This window comes from Phacochoerus africanus, chromosome 8 (genome assembly GCF_016906955.1).
Source record: "Phacochoerus africanus isolate WHEZ1 chromosome 8, ROS_Pafr_v1, whole genome shotgun sequence".
Taxonomy (NCBI): Eukaryota; Metazoa; Chordata; class Mammalia; order Artiodactyla; family Suidae; genus Phacochoerus; species Phacochoerus africanus.
Window position 1 is genome coordinate 94,970,730 of NC_062551.1, and position 23,419 is coordinate 94,994,148.

A 23,419-nucleotide genomic window follows, 5' to 3' on the forward strand; every position below is an offset into this window, starting at 1 on the left:
TTAAGGCTGCACTTGAAGCATAAGGAAGTTCCCAGGCTAGGGGTCAAACTGGCGTCACAGCTGCAGTCTACATACACCACAGCCTCTGTATGTGGTTATCTGCAAGTTTGTAGCAATGCCAGATCCTTAAGCCACTGAGCAAGAGCCTCATTTTTTTGACTAGAGCCAACACCAGATCTGAGCTGTATCTGCAAGGTTGCAGCAATGCCAGATCCTTAAGCCACTGAGCAAGAGCCTCACTTTTTTGACTAGAGCCAACTACAGCAGTTTTCCACAATCCCTTCCATACACTCATGAAACCCTGCCTCTTATGCAAGAGTCACCATTTACGCTTGCAATCAACTTACACTCTATAGGGAGTTCCCATCGTGGCTCAGTGGTTAACGAACCCAACTAGGATCCATAGGGATGCAGGTTTGAACCCTGGCCTCACTCAGTGGGGATCTGGTGTTGCTGTGGCTCCGATTCAACCCCTAGCCTGGGAATTTCCATATGCCGCAGGTGTGCTCCTAAAGAGACAAAAAAGTAAAATAAAAATAAAAATAAAATAAAAACCATTTGGCCCACAGGCCTTACAAAAACAGGCTGCAGAATCAATTTGGCCCACAGACTGTAGTTTGCTGACCCCTGCTGTAGATGTAAAAATGTCGGGGAGAAACTGGCTCATAAAGATGGCTGGTATTTTTGCAAATGTCTTTGTCTTTTTTTTGGTCTTTCCTAGGGCCGCACCCATGGCAATATGGAGGTTCCCAGGCTAGGGGTCTAATCAGAGCTGTAGCCGCTGGCCTATGCCAGAGCCACAGCAACACACGATTCAAGCTGTGTCTGCGACCTACACCACAGCTCATGACCACGCTGGATCCTTAACCCACTGAGCAAGGCCAGGGATCGAACCCACCACCTCGTGGTTCCTAGTTGCTTTCATCAACCACTGCGCCACAACAGGAACTACTATTTCTGCAAATGTTAAAGGGAGGGGGATTTCTGAGTAAGAATTAATTGTATAAGTGGTCCATTCCTAGTGAATACTTTCAAATAATGACAACTTTTGCTTCTTCTATAACTTTGAAACTGTGGAAACTGGAAACACAGTATGTGCGTAAGGGTCCCACATACTGTGAAGTGGCAACCAATCACTGCGTCAGTAAAAGCCAGTTTCTCAGCCATACTATGTTGTCAACAGCTGCTGTGGTATCGACAAGAAAAACACGAGAAGATTGATGACTGCAGTTCATCTTTTCTTGTAATTAGCACTCAAATGAAAACTAAATAGCACAAGCACTGGAAAAAAAAGATCACTTCCTACTGCATAGACTGTGTGTATTTAACAAGGAGCATGTACTAATTGCTTGTTAGAGCTGATGGTGTAAAGGTGTGTGCTCAGGTTACAGAGACAGAACACACCCGGGAAATAGGAAACAGCAACGCCAGGCCAGAAGGCTTGGGGTACTGCAGGACCTAACTTTCACGTTCTGACTACACGAGGGGAACTTTGAGCCAGCCTGGCGGGTCTTCTTTCAACCACAACTTCCTAACTCTTGGCAATTGTCACCACCAAGCTCCTATGGGGGGTTGAATAGTGTCCTAACAGTGCAAAAAAAAAATAGAGTCTATGCAGATGTAATTAGTTTAGATGAGATCATACTGAATTAATGCCTAGTGTCCTTATAAGAAGAGAAGACACACAGAGACACATGCAGTGGAGAAGGCCACGTGAAGATGGGGGCAGAGACTGGAGTGATGCAGCTACCAGCCCCAAAATGCCAAGGAATGCTAGAAAGGTCATTTGCAAACAATGACAACAGCAACACTGGTCAAATACTAAACAGGGAAAATTTCTTGACTCTGCCAACTCAGATTCAACAAAAGCAAATCCTCAGTGCTTTTCTATAACAGCAGAAATGGGTAGTTAGGAGTTCCCATTGTGGCTCAGTGGTAATGAACCTGACTAGTATCCATGAGGACTCGAGTTCAGTCTCTGGCCTCACTCAGTGGGTTAAGATCCAGCATTGCTGTGGCTGTGGTATAGGCCGGCAGTTGCAGCTCCAATTCGATCCCTAGCCTGGGAACCTCCATAAAAAGCACAGTGCTTAATTTTTTAAAAAGTTATTTTAGCTGATAGAAAGCAAGAATAATAGTAGTTACTAATTTAGAGAACTCAGGAGTAGAAGGAACAAAAGGCCAGCCTTATCCTTTCATTTATGCATAGAAGCAATGAAGCCTCAGAGAAATTAAGTGTCATAAATAGTGGCAGAGTGGGGTCTAAAACTCCTATCTTAGGGAGTTCCCGTCATGGCTCAGTGGTTAACGAATCCGACTAGGAACCATGAGATTGTGGGTTCGACCCCTGGTCTTGCTCAGTGGGTTAAGGATCGGCATTGCCGTGAGCTGTGGTGCAGGCTGCAGATGCTGCTCGGATCCCACGTTGCTGTGGCTGTGCTGTAGGCTGGTGACTACAGTTCCGATTCCACCCCTAGCCTGGGAACTTCCATACGCCGCGGGAGTGGCCCAAGAAATGGCAAAAAACCACTACAAAAAACCCTCCTATTTTAGAAAATAACATCAAAAGGAGTTCCCATCATGGCTCAGCAGAAACAAATCTATCATTCACAAGGACGCAGGTTCGATCCCTGGCCTTGCTCGGTGGGATAAGGATCCGACAATGCTGTGAGCTGTGGTGTAGGTCGCAGACATGGCTCGGATCTGGTATTGCTATGGCTATGGTGTAGGCTGGTAGCTACAGCTCTGATTCGATCCCTAGCCTGGGAACCTCCATATGCCATGGTTGCGGCCCTAAAAAGACCAAAAAAGAAAGATAGAAAGAAAATAACATCAAAGGATCATAGAGAAACTTGCATGTAACTATGACACCAACTGAAGGAAAACTCACCCAGATGAGCAGAGGCTGAAGCTCCCCTGTTGAGGCTGAGCTTCCCTGCTGCCCTCTGCTATTGAAAAGGTGTGGTGGGGTATAGTGACTGAGCAGGTAGTGTGAAACAACACCCAGATCTTTTCAGATTTTTCTATGACTATCCTCCTACTGGGTTCTCACTATACAGGTTATATATTAAATGATCAGAAATCAAAGCCCCCAAATGCTTCCAATGCAGAGAAAGCCTGTTCTCAAGTCCAACAAATCATCCATCTCTGTAAATTTCAGCCCGTAGCCACACCACCATCCTGGTCCTGTTGACCTCAGAACATTCCTTTTCCATTCATTACCAAGATCCCAGCCGTGGTGCCCTAGACGGACATCCTCCTGAACTTCAATACATACCAACCATACACAGAATGTACACAACTTACAATTTTTTCTCAAGTTCTTTTCCTGGCATCAGGCAGCTGAACATGAGAGACACTGAATAAACACAGCATGAAGAACTTTGTTGTCTGCCTCCTTTGCCAGCCCACCTGCAAAGACACCAAGGGACTTTTGAACCAATGTCCTCCACACTCTTGGAACGGCTACTGCAACACCTTGTCAGCAAGACAGCTGCCAGGAGGGCAAGGAGGGATCCCTAGTCTTTTGGGTATACAAGATGATTTGCCAGGTACACTCCTCTTCCCATCCCTCTTCAGGCCGACATCTAGACCCTGGTTATTTTGAGTTTCTTAAATGAGCTGACTGCTTCCAGTTTCTATTGTCAGCACGACTCAAGAAAGGGCAAGTCCGATTACATCACTGCCCTGCTAAATATTTTCCAAAATTCTTAGTATGGCACGCAAGGCCTTCATGTCCTGAGCCCTAAACCCACTTCTCCAGCCTCTTCTTGCTTCCTTAACCAAACTACTTGTTCCCAAGTGCCAGACTACTTCGCCCCTCTGGAGCTCTTGCTGCTCTCCATTCAGGCAACAACGTTGCTCCCATCTTAGCTGCTGCTTAACTCCTAATCTTTGAAACAGTTCTGGTCCCAGGGCCTCCAGGAAATTTGCCCTTAACTCTCTGGATGGAGTGCTCCTTTCCAGAAATCCCCAGCTGGACTCTCTTCAGCACTGTCATACAGTAGCATCATAGAGCTCGCCAACCCACTCTGTGAGGCTGATTTCCCTAATTCCCAAAGGACTCTGGGAGTTCCTTCACCCAAAGGGCTGGAGCTGCAGAGTTCAAGGAATGGGCATGAAAATTTGGGATGCAGTGCAAGATCACAATGTCCCATCTCCTCACCTTTCAAAGAGTCCAGAATCAGAAGGGAAAGGGCTCAGCAGCACTAGGACCAGTAAAGCCATTAGGTCCCAGGCACCATTCACAAGCTAAGGGTGTAAAGCCCCACGAAGGACCTGGCCCCTGCCACCACATGCTACCAGAGGCCCTGGGTCTACATCCAGTCCACACTACCCCCAACCTGGACTCAGCTGGAGCCCTGCCTCCCCCAATGCGAGGCTCAGGCTCACCCCATATAAATGACCCTCTGGCCCATGGCCATCTTGTTCCCAGCCAGAAGCCCAGGCCCCGCACACAGCTCCACCCCGTCACCCAGGGAGCTAGGTCTAGAGCAGTTGAGAGCACATACCCATTAACCTTGGGTGTCAGGAAATGGAGAGGGCACCTGCCAAGAGGCACGAACCAAGGAAGAATATTCCAGGAACCACCTGAGGAAGACAGCCTGACAAGTTTCAACGAAGGGGGAAAAAGTGCTGCTGGGAGACAGGGAGGGCAGGTAGAGTGGTTTTGACCTTGGGCAGGTTAAGGTCTTTTTTGAGGATTTCAGCCACCCAGATCTCTGAGCCTTTTCCCACTTGCTGGTGGAAACCCCAGTTGCAGAATCTGGGCCAGTGGACCTACACAGGGTAATCTGACCATGGGAGACAGAGCAGGGGACTGGTGAACCCCAAGCAACAGTCCAAGGGAGGGGCTAGGTCCCGCATGTCACCTCCTGTCCTTGGGAAGTACACCAACCCTATCCTGTACCTGATTTTCCTGTGCTAGACCCAAGGTCTGTGCTGACTAGACTAGACTCCTATTCCCAGTATAAAAGTTCTCTCATAAAAGGATACAGAGGAGAGATCCCAAGTTGTGGCACAGCGGAAACGAATCTGACTAGGAACCATGAGGTCGCAGGTTTGATCCCTGGCCTCGTTCGGTGGGTTAAGGATCTGGCGTTGCCGTGAGCTGTAGTGTAGGTCACAGAGGCAGCTCGGATCCCCGTGGCTGTGGTGTAGGTTGGCAGCTGTAGCTCCAATTAGACCCCTGGCCTGGGACCCTCCATACACAAAGGGTGTGGCCCTAAAAAGCAAAAAGAATACAATGCAACAGTCCTGCAAGCCTCGTTAACCTAAAGTAGTCTGCTTATGACCCATCAGGAAAGGATAAGCTATACAGAACTTTGACTCTATTTATATCCAAAAATTACTTCAGTGAAAACTGAAACATTAAGAAAACTGGTCAGAATAAAACAGAGGCAATTTTATGGAGATTTTTTTCTTTATTAAACTTAAGACTTGGGTACATCAAATAAAACCAATTTGGGGGAGAAAAGACCAAAACCCACAATAGAAAAAAAAAGTTAACACTGTCTGGGCCATACCAGAACCCAGAGAATATAGTCTTTTAATTGAAAAGTTCTAGGTGCTTCATAATTGACCTTTTGATACAAAATGACCTATTAAATTTGCAATTTGTGGTTCTTGGTACTGAGGTCCATAGGACAAGCTAAGAAGTCTTCAAACCTTGAGCTGAACTCCATGAGGGTTTATTTGGCTTTTGAATCCTAAAAAGAAAAGCATCAGAACAATAAATACATTTAAAAAAAAAAAAAAAAAGAGAGAACCTCAGAGACTGAATTCTCTGGTTGATAAAATTACTGTAGAGCAAGGTTTCTCTGCCTTGGTGCCTACTGTGGGGGCTTGTCCTGCATTGTAGGAGGTTTAGCAGCTTCCCTGGCCTCTACCCAACTAGACAGCAGTAACACATTCCTAGTTTTGACAAGCAAAAATGTCTCCAGATGCTGTCAAATGCCCTCTGAGGAGGAGCTGGGGTTAAGAACTAGTGCCTCTGAGGCTAGCTACTGTATGTAGAGCCCCACCACCAACTCCTCCTGGCCACCCTTGCTTAAACTCCAAATGACAAGGCTTGGGCCCTTAACAAGGGCCATGCCCATGCCAAGTCAAGCCCTACCAACCCATCAGCTCTGGCTCTACCATACGCTCACCCTTTTGCCCTGCCTCTGCCCCTGTTCACTTGTTCTCTCCTTCCTCTGTGCAATTACCCACCAGTTCTTGTCAGAGGTCCCAGTTAAGCTTCACTGCCCTGAGTCCCTAGCCCCCAATCTACAAGTTGATGGGAACACACACTGCAAGCCAGGTATGTCTGTTTCTCACTCTGACACCCAGGCCTCTGCCCAGTGGGTTGCCGGAGCTAAGCAGCAGACACACACACAACCGACCTCACCGAGCTCAAGCCAAACCTGGGAGATGCTCATAGATGTGAGGCCATGAGGTCAGGTTATGGCAGTGCCTCGTATATCCATCATTATTTCACACCTACAAGGTGATTCTTGAGAAAGATCTAACCAGGGGCTCTTTCTGGAGAAAACTATTGTTTGCTTCTTCTAATTTACAACCGGTACTGTTTTCTCCACATTAATTCATCCAGATGACAGAAAGCTCTGCCCAAATTATCAGATTTAGGGACAGGAACATGGCTCTACACATACACTGCCCCTAACCTTTTAGGAAGATATTCATGAGTCAAAACCATTGCAGAAAACAGAAATAGCCAAACATACGGTTTGTCCTTGTCTAAGAGGTAGCAGCAGCAACAGCGCCCACCTTCTGGGCAGCTTCTTTCTTGGCATGATGAGCCTGTAGGACCGCTACAGCTTCATCCACCTGTGAGAGATCTCCAGGTGGTCAGTGACATCTGAGGAGAGTCCCTCCGTCCCTCCCTGGCGCCCAGGCCCAGCGGGGGCTTCTGGTATTAACTGCTTTCTCACATGCCCACAGCACAGCAACCCTCGGATTGCAGGCGAGGCACAAGGAAGAGGTCATGGGGGCAGAAGACCCCCCCACACACATCCTGAGCCAAGTCAGCCGAAGTGACAGGGTCGGAGAACCAGCTCACCTTGGAGCGGAGAGACTCGGGGGACTCCAGCATGTGCAGCAGCTCTGAGTTGTCAATCTCCAGCAGCATCCCCGTAATCTTCCCAGCCAGGTTTGAGTGCATGGTCTGGATGAGCGGGAACAAACGTTCACCTGTGGGAAGGTACTCCATTAAAAACCCAGTAGGAGCCTGGATGCTGGTGTCCAGGTCAGTAACAGGCTCTGGCCCCCTCTTCTGCAAGCACTCACCTAGCATCTGCTTCTGTTCCTGGGGGGGTGCTGCGGCCAGCATGGATGCGGTCAGTGGCTCCTGCCCCTGCACATGGACTGCAGGCTGGGGTGCCTGGGAACCAGGAGAAGCAGTAGGTTAGCACCAGAGAAAGGACAGTGATAGTGGTCGTGAGCCCAACCATTCAACATGTGAGAGTCTACTGAGTGAAAGGAGTAGTTGTCCTTGCTGTCCAGGAACTGATTTCAGTCTCGGGGGCTTGAAGGGGAAGAATAGAGCGGTGTAAGCGTACAACATAACCAACCACAATTAAAATGGCATGCTATTCTAACGGAAGGGAAATGAGTAAGAAAATAAACCTATGGTGCTGGGCAGTCATCTACCAATGATTTTAATTTTCTCAAGGTTACAATGATCATAATTCACCCATAGCTACCCAAGGCTTTGAGGCCTTGTTAATGAAATGCTGTGAACATTTATATGTGCAGCCCTTTCCTGAAAGTTTTTTATTTTTGGTCTCTTGAGGGCCACACCCAAGGCATACAAAGGTTCCCAGGCTAGGGGTCTAACTGGAGCTACAGCTGCTGGCCTACTCCACAGCCACAGTAATGCCAGATCCAAGCCTCATCTGTGACCTACAACACAGCTCATGCCAACACCAGATCCTTAACCCACTGAGAGAGGCCAGGGATCAAACCCGCAACCTCACGGGTCCTAGCTGGATTCATTTCCGCTGTGCCATGATGGGAACTCCCTTTCCCCAAAATTAGTTTCCTTTTGGGTATATTCCAAGTAGAGACTGAGTCGAAGGATGTAAATAGCAAAAACGCTTGTAATTATATCCCGTGTCGCCTTTACTGCCCCAAATGCTTGAGGACCGTCCACATGTAATGTCAATATCAGTCCTACAAGTAAAGGTCCCTGCAGGCAAAAAATTATTTCTTGGAGTTCCCGCTGTGGGGCAGTGGGTTAAAGGATCCTATGTTGCCACAGCTGTGGCTCAGATTCGATCCCTGGCCCAGTAACTTCCACATGCCACAGGTGCAGCCATTAAAAAACAAAAAAACAAAAAACAAAAAACAAAACACCAACTTCACATAGTGCCAAGTTCTGAGGAATTTCCAACTTATAACACCAAGCAGAAGGAAGCAAGGCCCAGCACGGCTCCTCCAAGCAAACTGCAGAGTCCTGCCACAAGCTCATTGCTTGGCCTGCCTGAGGTGCACACAACTCTAGGATAGCAGTTCCAGCTTTGAAAAGCTGAGATCTGGGTCCAGTTCTCCCAGCCCAACCTAATAATACCTCTGAAGCCGAACCTTTCATCTGCAAGATGTCCTTTCCCACCCAATCACCTTGCAGAGCAGCTAAGGATCATCAATTCAGCCAATGGATGTGAAAGTGAAATAACTGGATGCTCAAAGAGCTGAGTGGGAGTTCCCGTCGTCGCACAGTGGTTAACGATTCCAACTAAGAACCATGAGGTTGCAGATTCAATCCCTGGCCTTGCTCAGTGGGTTAAGGATCCGGTGTTGCCGTGAGCTGTGGTGTAGGTTACAGACATGGCTCAGATCCCGCATTGCTATGGCTGTGGTGTAGGCAGGCGGCTACAGCTCCGATTAGACCCCTAGCCTGGGAACCTCCATACGCCGCAGGAGCGGCCCAAAAAATGGCAAAGAGAAGAAAAAAAAAAAAAAAAGCTGAGTGAGCCCATGCATGTGGGAGGAAGGAGAGCAGGACCACGCTGTCTCCTGTGGGGCACTGCTGAGTCAACTGTTATCAGGAAGAACACTTGCAAGCCCTGTATCTCCCACTAGAACCCCACCCCCTCCAAAGGCAGGGTTGCCACACAGGAGGCTCCACCACAGAGCAGGCGCCTAATGCCTGTTGAGGAAATCCAAGCAAGGCAGCGTTTAAGTCATGTAGAAAGGCGGGGAGGGGTGGGGGTGGGGTTGGGGTGTGTGTGCTCACCTGCAGAGGCTGGATGGCAGGGTGAGGGCTGCGGACACTGGAGGCGTATTTGTAAGGTGCAACAGCCCGAGGAGCAGCGGTAGCAACAGCAGCACGAGGCGCTAAGTTCTGCACAGCTGTGGGAACACCTTAGGAAAAGAACAGTAAAATTAAAGCCCATCAGTCTGGGCAAAGACCCGTCAAATCCCATCTTTCCCCATTCTGTGTGCATCCAATACCACCTCCAGACTGGCAGCTGTCAGTCAGCCCTTGCTGGGCGGCACCAGCCCCACCAAAGTCCATAGCCAAGCGGTCCGGGCACTCAGACCCTACAACAGACCAGCAAATGCACATCAGTGTTGGCGACAGATGTCCAACTGGCCACGTCCCACGGAAGGAGCAATTCCAAAGCATGTTCACACAACACACAACACACACGGGGCCATTACTGCTATTTACGAAGAGGAGCCAACAGATAACATACAACTCTTTCCACCTCTTGGAATACAAGACACATTCTGCAAAAGTTCCCTGACTCTCCCAACCCTACCTAAAGAACAGGCTGCCTTTGCAGTCATTCAGCTAACAAATTCCTACAATTAACCTTTTTCACAAGTCACCAATGAGGCAAAAATCCTAAAAGGAAACCAACCATTTGGAACTCATACTTGTTTCTCTACTCCTTAAGTACCTACCTAAGCACACAGCTAAGATTACAGAACCAGGACCGGACAACACGATGAGCCCAACGAACTGACCAACCCTGGGCAGAGCCTAGTGGTCCTGACTCCCTCCTCCCCGGGCCACGCTTCAAGGCCAGTTTGCTCACCGACTCTCTGAGCGGTAGTAGGGAGGCCGCGAGAGGCCGGAGCATTACCAGTTGGAGCCAGATGGCGAAGAGCTGGACGAGGCCCAGACTGGCGTATAGCACTTGGCATTCCTTGGAAGCCTAGTGAAGAGACAAAAACTGCATGTCACTGATGAGCGGTGTGGACCTGACCCTAGGCTGCGCCTCAGAGGGGGTGGGAAGGTAGGCAGGGAGACCAGGACAGCTACACCCTGGGCGCTCAGATCACTGCTCCCCACCACCTACCTTGAGGTCTCCCACCTTGCTGCCAGCGTGGATTAGGCCTCATCTGTGCTAACTGGTTAGGTGTGTAATATGGAGGTCTTCCCTGAGCCTGAAAGAAAGAGCACCCAAGCCCTCGTATTTAAGGATCTGAAGCCACACTGGAGAATTATCTCATCTCAGCCCACTACCAGGCCCTGGGCTAGTTATTCAGGACAGAGGCTCTCGACTCAAAAGCTTGGGGGAGGGACAGTCAGCTAATAGGGATTCTTTTACTCTATCCCTGACACTGTTTGTGTGCCACTCTAAGCCCTTCCTTGTTTTACTTGCAGGATCTTTACTCTGATATTCTAGAACGCCAACGTCCTAAAACCCCTCTCCCTCACCACTGTGGACTACAGGAGCAGCTGTCAGCAGGCAGGGTCCAAAGGGACACAAGCGTACAGCAGACCCACCTGTGGAACTGCTGGCACAAAGTAGCCCCCTGCCGCAGGCTGGAACTGATTTAGGATGGCATTGGCGGGGAGCGCTCTCATCCCGGCCACCCGCTGCATGTACTGGTTGGTCAGGTGAGCCTTTCTCTCTTCCTTTCTCTGGGCCAGGGCAACATAGAGCGGCTTGGAGCCCACGATGCGTCCATTCATCTCAGTGACTGCTTTGGTTGCCTCTTCAGGGGATGAGAAGCAAACAAAGCCAAACCCTTTGCTTCTCCCATCCTCCAGCATCACCTACAAAATAAGACCAGTCACTTAGGACAAAGGTGTCCATGTGTTAAAACTGGGTTCCACCGCAATAGTTACCAAGTCCAGGTCAGGGCTTCTCAGCCCAGTCCCACAAGGGACCCCAGACTAACTGAATCACAACCTCTAAAAGGAGGACCTAAGTGTTTTTCTTTTTAGATTCCCCAGGTGACTCTATGGCTAATGGTTGAACCAGCAACCCAAAGATGTTTCCCGATACCTAAAAGTATAGCTATCTCTGGGAACTAAGAGATCCAGACAGTCGTGTCAAGCAATTTACTTGTAGAACTCATCCATTCAAGACTTTGGCGAACAAAACTTTAATAGCTCTTAGCAAGGTTAGGACATGCTTTTGAAATACCACAATTGGGCAGGAGTTAGGAAACCAATGACTGCCACCATTACTTCAACAGGAACAACACAGAACAACAACCAGACAGGCAGCTAGATTCTAATCCTGCTCCAGAATCTCTACCTTAAGAGAAGTCACTGGCTTGCCCTCTGAGCATCAATGTCCAGGATATACTTCAAGGCAAACAGCTACAAAACCACATGTCTACGGGTTCAGACAGTCTCCTACATACAAAGTCATCCACAGGAGGCTTTTTCCTCACCTGAAAAGGTCATTTCTTGCTTTCCCCGGCCTACCAGCACTGGTAGCAATATGACCATGTGTGTCTGGCACCATCCCATCTGTGTCTTAGCTCACTGCCTGGAGAGCATCCTGACGTGAAGATTTCGGAGTAAAGATGTGTATTAACCCAACAATTAACTACCATTGAGGTGGATCAGTAAGGTGTGTGAAAGTAATGTGACACCATGATCCTAAAAGTGGTGCCTGGGAAACCTCAAGATATGGTTCTCTTGCTCTTTTTTGGCCAATGCTGTCTTGCCTCCTGTCCTGGTCAGCTAGGCGAGACTATCATTCCTTGCACTGCTGGAGACTCAAGGGGGTGATAAGAAGAAGGGAGGGGGTGAGGAACTGAGGAAATTTCTGATGGCAGTTCTGGCCAACACCCTGCTGCAGCCGATAGTGCTCCCAGGTTAAGGGCCAAGCAAGATAGGGCCATCAAGCCTCCACTGGCCCACCAGACCTCCTTTCTCACTCATTGCCCTAAGGGCTCTGTGACACATGCCACACCTCTGAGGAGCAGGAATAGCGTCTGCATCAGCTATGACCCAAAATATTCAGATGCTGTCAGTTCCCACCACACACACAAAGCACTAAGGACGCACGGCAGCCTGCTCAAGGAGAAAACGCTTCATCTTCAAAAGATGGTTCATACTCACTCACCCGGCTAACTCAGTTGATATGATTATCAAAAAAACTCAAGTAGACAATGCACACTGCAAAACATGGAAAAACAAACTTTCCCCTCCCCTCTCCTCCTTTATGAGACCAGACAGGAAGTTCCCAACCTCTGCTCCAAAATCCTCAAAATACCTCCACTCGAAGAAGTGTGGCAGAGGTGTAGAGACAGGTCCCAAGACAAACAGGAAACAACCCGTCTGGATTTCCTCTGCTCATACTGTGGCACCATCTGTCCCCACACCAGCACGAAGCAGCAAAGAATGGGAAAGATTCAGGTGCTCTGGGAAACACTGAGTCCGATTCATCTCCACCCCTGCCCCCATCAGTGCTTGGGAGACAGTGAAATGCTAACCTAATAAAATATCATTTCTCCAGAGTATATGCTCAGATGAGTAACTGGAAAAGCCAGGAGAAATTTGCTAGATTAATGTAGTAGCTAATCTCAGAAACGGACAAAATTTAGATTATGGAGCTCCTATTGTGGCTCAGCAGAAACGAACCCAACTGGTATCCATGAGGACGCGGGTTCAATTCCTGGCCTCGCTCAGTAGGTTAAGGATCGGGCATTGCTGTGAGCTGCGGTGTAGGTCGCAGATGCAGTTTGGATCTGGTTGGCTGTGGTATAGGTCTGCAGCTACAGCTCCAATTCTCAAACTTCCACATGCCGCGAGTGCGGCCATAAAAAAAAAAATTTTAGATCCTACTTCTTAGATGAAACAAATGCAATAAACCTCTAAAATAGATTACAACGTCTGCTTCAACCCCAAAATCTCAGTATAAAATACCTTAGCACTGGTGATTGATCCAAAAGGAGAAAACTCTTTCCTTAACTTCTCATCATCAATGGTGTCATCCAAGTTCTTAATGTAGAGATTCACCCCCTGAAGCAAAAAGATCACGGTTAATTGCACTTCTATACCTCACACATTCCTGAAGACGATGATTCTCCAACTATGATCCCCAGACATGCAGTGGTACCTTTGGGTACCTGTTAGAAATATAAATTCTCAAGCCAAAACCTGCACCTAATGAATCAGAAATTTTGGGGCCCAGCAATCTGTTTTAACAAGTCCTACAGGGGAGTCTGATGCAGTCTGAATCTGAGAAACTACTACCTTAAGACTATCAGGACCATCGATGTAGTCTCAGCATTCCTCACAGCTGCCCTGGCTGACCACTGACCCAGCAGGGCCTCCTTATCACCATTCCAAACAAAGCATATCATTTAAGAAAAAAGGAACCCACAGGACTAAGAACAACAGACTGGGAGTTCCCACTGTGGCACAGCAAGTTAAGGATCCATACTGTCTCTGCAGCAGCTCGGGTTCAATCTTTGCAGTGGCTTGGTGGGTTAAAGATCTGGTGCTGCCACAGCTGTGGCCTAGTCGAAGCTTCAGGTCAGATTCAATCCCTGGCCCATTTCCACATGCTGCAGGTGTGGCCAAAAAAACCCAGGAGTTTCCACTGTGGCTCAGTGGGTTAAGAATCTGACTAGTATCCATGAGTTCGATCCCTGGCCCCACTCAATGCGTTAAGGATGTGGCATTGTCATGGCTGTGGCATAGGCAGGCAGCTACAGCTCCTATTCGACCCCTAGCTCAGGAACTTCCATGTGCCCTAAGTGCGGCCCTAAAAACAAAAAGCGCCAAAAGAACAAACTAAGGCTTCCAGAATAGAGTCCCTAAAATGAAAAAACCTCCCTTGTCCTTGTTCTAGAATTGCTGCTGTATCTGGTACGTATATCCTTTAAGCCTGACAATCTTGGGAGAAATGAGGAAGAGCAGACTCAAGGTCCCCAAAGAGGAAGAAGCCTGCTAAACTAAGCCTGTTTTTGCCAACATCTCGTGGTACGTGGCCTGCTGGCGGGCTGGGCCAAGAAAACCTCTCACCTGATAGCGACTAATTCTCTCCTGTTTCAGCTGTTCAAATTTCCGCTTTAACTCAGCCTGCCGTTCCACTTTCTTCTGTGCACGGCCGACAAAAATGACCTTCCCACTGATTTCTTTTCCATTCATCTCTTCCACGGCCTAAAGAGGAAACACATGTCTTTAAATCAAGGTGCGGAGGCAGGGGCCTTGCTCTGGAGGTCTGATTAAGTCCCACTGAATATTCTGAGAGAAGGAAATCATCCCTATAGGGCTAAAAACTAATCTCATCCCGTCTCTGAAGTCAGCTAAGCCAACCCAAATTTCCTCATCAGTAAAATGGGGTTGGTATTTAAATGGACTACTGGTCCAGATGTGAGTAAAAGAATAGTCCAGGTGTATAAACACAAGCATGGCAGACACGAGCCTAGGTTGATCATCTGGCTGTCACGAAATTTCTCAGGTTCTTTTGTGGGTACTGAGTCATCTATGCTGAAGGCCTAGCACAATGCTTAACCCATAAGTGGATGCTGTTCTGTTATCGAATCAGCAACTCCAGGCCCTTGGTTCCCTCACCTATGACCAAATGCCTGCCCTATTCTTTCAACAGCCTGGCTAACAGGCATATGCCAAGTACCCTGAAAATACTTGTATTAACATGCAAAATCCCTCAGGAAGACAATCCCAGGGCACACTGTACATTACCACTAGGGACTCAAACAATTCAGCTCCACTTTACTATTCAATTCAGCTCCACTCTACTATGTGCTAGCAAGGCCCTGCCCACACACTGGGGCCACTCCCTACAAATTTTTCCCAACCCTTGTGGTACTCTCACCTTATTGGCATCCTCGTGTTTTTCGTAACTCACAAAGCCAAAGCCTTTGGATTTCCCACTGGGATCTCTCATCACCTTGACACTTAAGGTCTTACCTATTACCAAAGGACAGAACTATTAGTAACAGCATCTCTACCACAGCTCAAGGAAAGTAGGCTTCTCTAGGAGCCCACTTGAAGCACCCTCCTGCTGAACTGAGATGGACTCAAAGAAAGAGGCACCTTTGAGTGCATGCCTGAATTTCTAATTCTGATCAAGCTGCTGAGAGGGCCTTGGGGATAAGACGAGGTAGGATGAAGCCAAGAGCCGAAGCCTGGAGTCTATTCCTATCTACCCCGTGGCCTTTGTCATGCAAGGCATTTTACTTCTGCCTCTAGGCGCCCCCATCTCTTAAGTAAATAAAAACAGACAAATTCCAGGTCTACTGGACTATGAAAAGGGACACATGGGGCAAAAGACCTCAACTTACCAAACTGGCTGAAGAGCTCTTTCAAACTCTCATCATCCACCTCTTCTCCAAAGTTTTTGATATAAACATTGGTGAATTCCTTGGCTTTGGCTCCAAGCTCAGCTTCTCGCTCTTTCCGAGACTTGAATCTACCCACAAACCTAAAAAGAAACCATGGAAACAGTGATCACCCAGAGGAACAGAACTCGATTTCCAGGGGCCCAAGGCAACGCAGGTTAAAGGCCGACAGGAGAGGTTAAAACACACATGTCCCCATCCAACCACCAAGAGCAAGCTCAGAGATGCCCCAACTCCCCAGCAGAAAAAGAAAAGAGGCAGGACTGTCCTGCAAGGGCCAGCCCCAGGGCCCCCGGCTCAGACCAGGGCTCCTCCTACCACATCACACTGCCTTCGTGAAGAAACCTGATGACCATGTTTTTAAAAACGTTCATTTCTGTGCATCTATGTAAATGCATAGAAAAGGTCTGGAAGGATACAAACCAAACTGTTAACACTGTTAAGCCTAGGAGTGAGGTTGCTGGAGTGAGCCAAGAGGGAGCCTTTGTTTTTTCACTTAATTCATTTTGGTGCTGTTTACACTTAGCAGGAAAAGGTATCCACACATTAAGAATCTTTAGATTTCTTCCTAGTGATACCTTTAGAAGACCTAACCACCAGACACATACATATCATCAATACAACCGATCCCCTGGTCTGTTCAATATCAAAGGACAGAAATGACTTTCCTTGTCATAGCCAGGATTTGTTTTTATTGTCCCTTCTCCTCTCCCTGCATGGCTTAACTAAGACCCCATCTCTCTGTCCTGCAACCACACCAAACAAGGTCTGTTATGAATAGGGTTCTGCAACTAGATGGGATTTTCCATTATAACCAAATTAAGCAGTACTGTGGAGCCAGCCTTGTATTTGAAGGCCACTGAGTCATAAGTTAGCCAAGTGGAGGGGACAATTTGGCATCAATCCCTGGCAAGTGACCCCATGGACAGACCTGAGTCAGAGGAAGGCCAAGGTCACACGACTAGTATAAAGCTCCTGGTCAGTCCAGGGCCCTCTCCACTCTGCCGCTGGCCAAGACCCCTACTTAAGTGGTCTTAGAGCTGCCTTCCAGCCAGCCCCAGATGCTCACAAAACCCAAAGACAGATGCTTTTAAGGGAGAGGCGGCAGGCCGGCCATGGCTTGGGCAGGAAGCCCACCTTGGCGAGTCAAAGGGCTGCCACAGCTCGGGCAGGGAGACTCACCAGCCCTGGAGTGGAGAGGTAGGAGCAGGCCACTCTTGGGCCGAGAGAACCAGTAGCCGCCTTGTGTGTGCCAGTTAATACCGAGGTGGGGCCACGGCTGGCTCATGCGATGGCTGTTGCTCCGGACTGGGACACTCACACTTTGCGGTCATTGAGGAGCATGCCGTTCATCTTCTCGATGGCCTTGTCGGCAGCCTCTTGGGTCTCGAAGTGGACAAAGGCATAACCCTTAGAGCCGTTCTCATCACACACCACCTGTCAAAGACAAGGCAGGCCATTCAGCACCACTGTTCAGCCCCAGAAACTTGAGAGCTGTGTGGGCTCGTGCTCAGGACCTATGAGAGGCCTCTAACCCATCCACAGTCAAAAGGCAGGAGACTACAGTGGGTACCTAGTCATGTTCCACTTACAAATGGCAGCCACTATGAGGCTGCTTCTATTCCAAATGTCTTCTTTTTTTCACTAAAAAACTATTTTGCTATCTGGGAGTCAAGAACACCGGGCTACAGAAAGACAAACCATTTCCTAAGCCCACAATAGAATTATAATCCAGTGTGGAGTCAGACATGTAAACCACCACCACACAAGCTGTACAAAATGCTCCACGTAAACAGGTGCAAGGAGAAGAAAGAGTGCATGCTTCTAAAATGACTAAGTACAGCTTCCTGGAGACCAGAGGCATTGCTCTGATACTTTGCCCCCCCGTCCCTCCCCAGCCCCCAGTAACCTTTTGATGCCTTCCAAAGCTAAGAAACAGGAAGGATATTTCAGGCAGAGGGAAGAATAAACAAAGACACGAAGCACCTGCTAGTTTATGCTGGGCTACGGCACGAGATTATCTTAAGGGAACTTTTAGACTTCAGAGTCATTTCCCGCATTAAAAAAAAATTATCACACCCTGTTGCCTAGTTCCAAGGCAGTTCCCCATTTGGTATGTGTTTCTTTCTTTTTTTGCTTTTCAGGGCCACACCAAAGCACATGGAAGTTCCCAGGTTAGGGGTCTAATCGGAGCTACAACTGCCAGCCTATGCCACAGCCACAGCCACACAGGATCCGCACTGCGTTTGTGACCTACACCACAGCTCATGGCAACGCAGGATCCTGAACCCACTGAGCAAGGCCAGGGAGCAAACCCGCATCCTCATGGATCCCAGCTGGGTTCGTTAACCACTGAGCCATGAAGGGAACTCCTGGTATGTGTTTTCATGATTCAGTAATTATTCTGTTGAAATCTTTCAATCATTGTTTACCTTGCAGGACAGAATGTTTCCAAAAGCAGAAAAAGTATCATAAAGTGCCTTGTTATCTATTGATTTGTCCAGGTTCTTGATGAAGACATTTCCCACGCCAGATTTCCTCAAAGAGGGATCCCTCTGAGACCACATGATACGGATTGGCTTTCCCTTAATCACATCAAAGTTCATGGTATCCAAGGCCCGCTCAGCTACAAGAGAAACACAACTCGGTCAAGGATATAAAATGTTACCTCCTGTAGGTGACATCCCAGGAACAGGTAACTCCAGAACTTTTCAAGGTAAGCACTCTGATAAAGGGCAATTCTGTTAAAATGAAAGGACATCAGATTCCACTAGCCTGGGAATCTAGCTAATCGTCCTCCTTCACGGCAGAAGTCCCAACCCCTCTTGGGTCTGCATCCTTGTTGCGTATGGTTAGGCAAGATAATCTAAATGGGTTTATGGGCGTTCTCGAGTGGCTCAGCAGAAACAAATAGGCTCTCGTGTGGCTCAGCAGAAACAAATAGGATTAGGAACCATGAGGTTGCAGGTTCAATCCCTGGCCTCAGTGTGTTAAAGATCCCAGCATTGCTGTGAGCTGTGGTGTAGGTCACAGATGCTGCTCGGATCCCCCAAGGCTGTGGCTGTGGTGTAGGCCAGCAGCTGTAGCTCTGATTTGACCCCTAGCCTGGGAATCTCCATATGCCTCAGGTACGGGCCTAAAAAGAGAAAATGGGTTTATGACACCAGGATCAAATAAGACCTCACATTTGACTAAGCTTTATCAGTTATAAAAGACTTTGCAGCCTACTTCCCACCAGGCTGCAGGTGGAACAGGTAATATGTCCATCTTACGAAATGGATAAACTTATCTTTGGAATGGCTGCACAGTATAGTTAACTACTGATTAAGAAATTAATAGCAAGACTTCCCATCATGGCCTAGCGGTTAATGAACCTGACTAGCATCCATGAGGATATGGGTTCAATTCCTGGCCTCGCTCAGTGGGTTAAGGATTTGGCATTGCCGTGAGCTTCCGTGTAGGTTGCAGATGCAGCGTGGATCCCAAGTTGCTGGGGCTTTGGTGTAGGCTGGCAGCTGTAGCTCCAATTCGACCCCTAGCCTGGGATCTTCCATATGCCGCGGGTGTGGCCCTAAAAAGATTTTTAAAAAACCCCAAAAACCCAAAACAAAAAAACTAATGGCAGACTTTCTGATTATTTTTCAGTAAGGTATTGCATCAGCATTATCAACTAGCTGTCACTTAGTTTACAAGGCGTCTTATCAATTGGGGAAAACATGCGGTCTCGGAATTCAGCCCAGTTCCTTGCATTTTCAACTTCTGAGAACAGAAATTGATTCAGACAAAAAAAGTTTCAATCATCAAAATGACATGGAAATGTTCTTTGTATTATGAGGACAAGAAAGAAGAAACTACAACACCTTTCTGCCTAAGTCGGCAGTGCAGGCAGGCCCTGCTCGTAATGGTTTCCAGGCTATCTGAAGCCTTAATCTGAGCTCCATGGAATTCCACGACTTTCAAATGCCCTGGTGTCCAACAAAGTGCTTAGGGATGCTCCCCTAGCTTCACAACCAATCCAAACATACACCTTGGAGACCATTTAAAGAACCAGAGGCTACAGTAATCCTCACCAGCCAGCAGAACACTTCTCTAACTGGTAGTAACAAGGACCCAGACCCAGTTTCCCAGACTTACACATCAGTATCATGGGTATCACTCAGAATCTCCTCCAGGAAGGGAGAGGGGGGTGGGAAGTGTTTCTCCTGCCTCAAGGCACCATTCTCACTTAAAACACAGACACACCTCCCTAATTCTGCCCCTCCAGTCAGCCAGAAGAGTATCTCCTTTTCACTCTTCCCAACCAGCTTTCCCACTTTCCTCAGGGGGGCTCCTTCAGTGAGAAGGGAGGTCAGGGAAAGTCCGACACAGAAGGGCTCATTTGTGATGACTCTATGAGCCCCAGCCTGGGACCCCAAACTGTTTCATGAATTAGCAGCAAAGGAGCCCATTTCAACCCAGCTCCGGTCTATTTCCAGACAGCGCTACACAAGGCAAGTCGGCTTAGCCTGACAAATCTGGCTGCACTTATTTATAGCAGGGAGAGGTCCTGCAGAGGTATGTGTTGGCAGACACACTAACCAATGGCTTCTGCTACTATCACCAAGTGACAGGACTTTCATGCAGAAGATTCAAGGAGGCAGACAACAAGCCAACGTGCCCACTACTCCCCCCTAAAAAGGCTGCTCTCAGGCACCTTCTCTGTGCTGTGGCCAGACACAACTCAGAGCTCACTGAACTGACCCGAGCAGTGCCTGGTGTCTCTTCAACAAGTCCGATTCTCTGGTTTCAACTGCATCTTGGGCAAGTGACATTCTCTGTGCTTCAGGGACAGTGAACAAAGTGGGGACAAAAATATAGACCTGGAGATCCTCTGCCATAGAATGGCTTATTTCTCCCAGTGATGGTCTCTACAGTTGTTCCCTTTTATTCTGGAGTCACGTGTGGCCCCTGATTGGGTTTCCTCTGGCCTCAATCCCAACAGGCCCGCAGCATACCTCTCTGCGCTCCAGGCTCAGGCCCCAATCAGGGCTGGCAGAGCACTGCACCCAGTCCCAGCTCAGCCTCCAACCTTTTGTAGCTACTTTTCCTCCTCAGAAGTCCTAGTTTCTTCACATGGGATGAAGTAAAAGGGTTATGACAAGTTTAAAGGACTATTCACAGGTGAGGCGATAATCCCCACCAAATTAGCAAATTTCCAAACAGAGCTTCGCGGGACTACCTGTGCACCTTCCTCCAGAGCCCAGGGCTGGTCCAGGAAAAGAAGTCCTCCACCCCAGTGGCAAAAACACAGCCCAGGGAGCTGACCTGGCACATGCAGTTCTGGTAGTGCTAGCACAAGTGCCTGCTCAAGTCCAACACACAAAACTGTCCCCCTGCTTCCTACCTGCCCTGAAAGACTGCTTATCAGCACAGAATCGAAGACTCTTAACCCAGGGTAAAGTGAGGGGAGGGGGGCAGAAGCTTTGCCACCTCAAATTTTTGAAGGAATTGTGCTTCAATCATTCATCCTGCTCTTTCTGCAGGAGCCCCAGCCAGTGACCAGGCAAGGGTCTCTAATGGAGCAGTCCCCACCACACGCATGGAATGACAGCAACTTCCCTCAGGTCCCCTTTACAACCTCCTTGGGCTCCTACCCCCCCCCCCCCCAATGTAAGCCCAAGGTCACCCAGTTAGCAAGTGGTGGAAGCAAGATTGGGATTCATCTGATGCCAGGAATCCGTCTTCTCCACCCCCTGCATCCTGTCCCCCACCATGGCTTCCGTGGCCACGGGCTGTCGCAAAGCCCCCTCCACGGGGGGTGGGGACCTGGATGGAGAAGGACCCCCAGGGTCCCTCCAGAGCCCACGAATTTGTGGCCACAGCTTCTACTCACCGTCAGCCGGCTGCTGGAAGTTGACGTAGGCATAACCCAGGGAGCGGCGGGTGATCATATCGCGGCAGACCCGGATGGACAGCACAGGCCCCGCAGGACTGAACTTTTCGTACAGCATGGCCTCGGTGACGTCCGAGTGCAGGTCACCCACGTACAGGGAGGCCATGGGGTAGCTGCTAGCCGCAGCGTTCATCTCCCCAGCCCCCACCACCCCGAGCCCCGCCAGGAGGACTTCTTAGAGGGCCCGCTCAGGACAAAAGGGGCTCTGCTCCGAGCCGTGGCCCGCGCCGCGGCTCACAGGTGGCAGTGAAGCTCAGGGAAGCTGGAGTGGGCTCCAAGGGCCCAAGAGAGGAGTTCGGGGACAGCCCAGAGACTGCCAAACCGCAGACAAAAGGCTCTCAAAGACAATATGGCCCTCCCTGGGAGTTTGTAATTTTCAGCTGTCCTGGTCCGAAGCTCCCAATTTCAACCCAAGGAAAAAAATTAAAACGGGGAATCCCCTCCAAATTACAAAAATTCTTCAAGAGGCAACCCAATGGTGCCCACAGCGGCCTCCGGGACACGCGTTTCTCTATAAATATAGGCCTCCGGCTCCAGGCGGTTTAAGATTACAGCAGCCCGGGGACGAGGGAAACCAAATATTTGTCGGTGCCGACTCGGCAAGCCCCGGGCAGCCGGAGCGCGCAGCCGCCTCCCACGCCGGGCCGGCGAAGGGCAGCGCGGACACGTGGTGCGCGGAGGCCGGGGCGCGGGGGGCGAGGGCGGCGGGCGCGGGGCTGCCACGCGGCGCGGCCGGGCGCGGGCGGAGGCGCGTGGACGCGGGCGCGCGGGCGGCTCACCACCTGACCGACGGACTGGGACCGACGGACGCCCAGGTGCGGCGGCGGCGGGCAGGCCGGAAGCGCGCAAAAGTGACTTCCCCGCGGGTTCTCCGAGGAGGATTCGCTTTTTTTTCTCTTTCTTTCTTTCCTTTTCTTTTTTTTTTTTTTTAAGGTTTTAAAGCGTTTTCGGGTTTTTTTTTATCTTTTTTTTTTTTTCTTCAGGCTGCTAGGCCCGAAAGCGACGAAGGCTACGGCGACCCGGGGCGGAGAGAGGCGGCCGGGGGAGCCACCGCTCCATTTATACCCGCCCGCCCCGGGCGCTGCTGGTCGAAGGGCGCCTTGCGACCTGGGCGCAGTCGTGCCCGCCCACTCGGCCCGGGGGCCCGAGGCGGGGCGGTCACGCGAGAGCGTCCGGCGCGGCCGCGCGGCGCCACAGCGACCCCTGGCGCGCGGAGGACCGCCCCGCTGGGGCCTCCGCCGGACCCAAGAGTAGCTTTGCCTGCTGCTGGTGGAATCGGTAGAGTGTAAACCACCCGCCTCCCCGGGACTAGAACGCATGGATAGTGTGACCCACTCACATGCATCATGTTTATAATCAATGTCTTGCCTAACTGTAAAATAAAGATGACACAAAATAAATTATAGTCATATAATAGGTGCTCCGCTATGCAAACAATTGGGCCCAAATCAAGAAGACTTTCTGAAGTTTTTAGAAAACTAGATCCTAAAGATGGAATCATCCCAAATAGGACAGCTACCAACGCAGTAGTAGCTGGTGATGGGATTCCCCAGAAAGATGAACAAATTTTGGGAGAGCTTCAATTAAACAAAATACAGTCATCCTTCTATTTACATGGTAGTGGTATCCCTGGAATTTAGTTCATGTTAAAATATGTTCTGGGGAGTGTCATTGTGGCTCAGTGGCAAGGAACCCCACCAGTATCAATGAGGATTCGGGTTCAGTCCCTGGCCTGCTCAATGAGTTAAGGATCCAACTGTGCTACAAGCTGCTGTCAGATGCAGCTCAGATCCTGTGTTGCTGTGGCTGTGTTATAGGCCGGCAGCTACAACTCCGTTTGGACCACTAGCTCGGGAACTTCCATATGCCACAGGTGTGGCCCTAAAAAGAAAAAAAAAAATGTCCTGGGAAGTTCCCTTATGG

The 23,419-nt window shown here is 49.3% G+C and overlaps 1 protein-coding gene and 1 non-coding gene across 9 annotated transcripts; both read right to left on the reverse strand.

Moving 5' to 3' along the window:
- Positions 1-5,403: 5,403 nt before the first annotated feature.
- PABPC4 (poly(A) binding protein cytoplasmic 4) lies at positions 5,404-22,599 on the reverse strand. Of its 8 annotated transcripts, none has more exons than XM_047793459.1 (16): positions 21,437-22,599; positions 17,997-18,190; positions 16,886-17,001; positions 15,508-15,647; positions 15,039-15,133; positions 14,225-14,362; positions 13,121-13,216; positions 10,739-11,011; positions 10,323-10,395; positions 10,044-10,163; positions 9,457-9,543; positions 9,236-9,363; positions 7,288-7,381; positions 7,061-7,191; positions 6,769-6,828; positions 5,404-5,708 (listed from the first exon to the last, which is right to left on the reverse strand). In XM_047793459.1, the coding sequence occupies exons 1-16, from the start codon at positions 21,627-21,629 to the stop codon at positions 5,691-5,693; spliced, it is 1,956 nt and encodes a 651-aa protein (XP_047649415.1). In that variant the 5' UTR covers positions 21,630-22,599; the 3' UTR covers positions 5,404-5,690. The 8 variants fall into 8 exon arrangements, with proteins under 8 accessions (XP_047649415.1, XP_047649414.1, XP_047649416.1 ...); XM_047793458.1 differs by having other exon boundaries at positions 6,726-6,828; positions 21,437-22,598; XM_047793460.1 differs by having other exon boundaries at positions 6,726-6,828; positions 10,092-10,163; positions 10,308-10,395; positions 21,437-22,598.
- LOC125134812 (small nucleolar RNA SNORA55) lies at positions 12,480-12,614 on the reverse strand. Its single transcript, XR_007136809.1, has one exon. It is a non-coding gene; the product is annotated as a small nucleolar RNA SNORA55 (small nucleolar RNA).
- Positions 22,600-23,419: the final 820 nt, after the last annotated feature.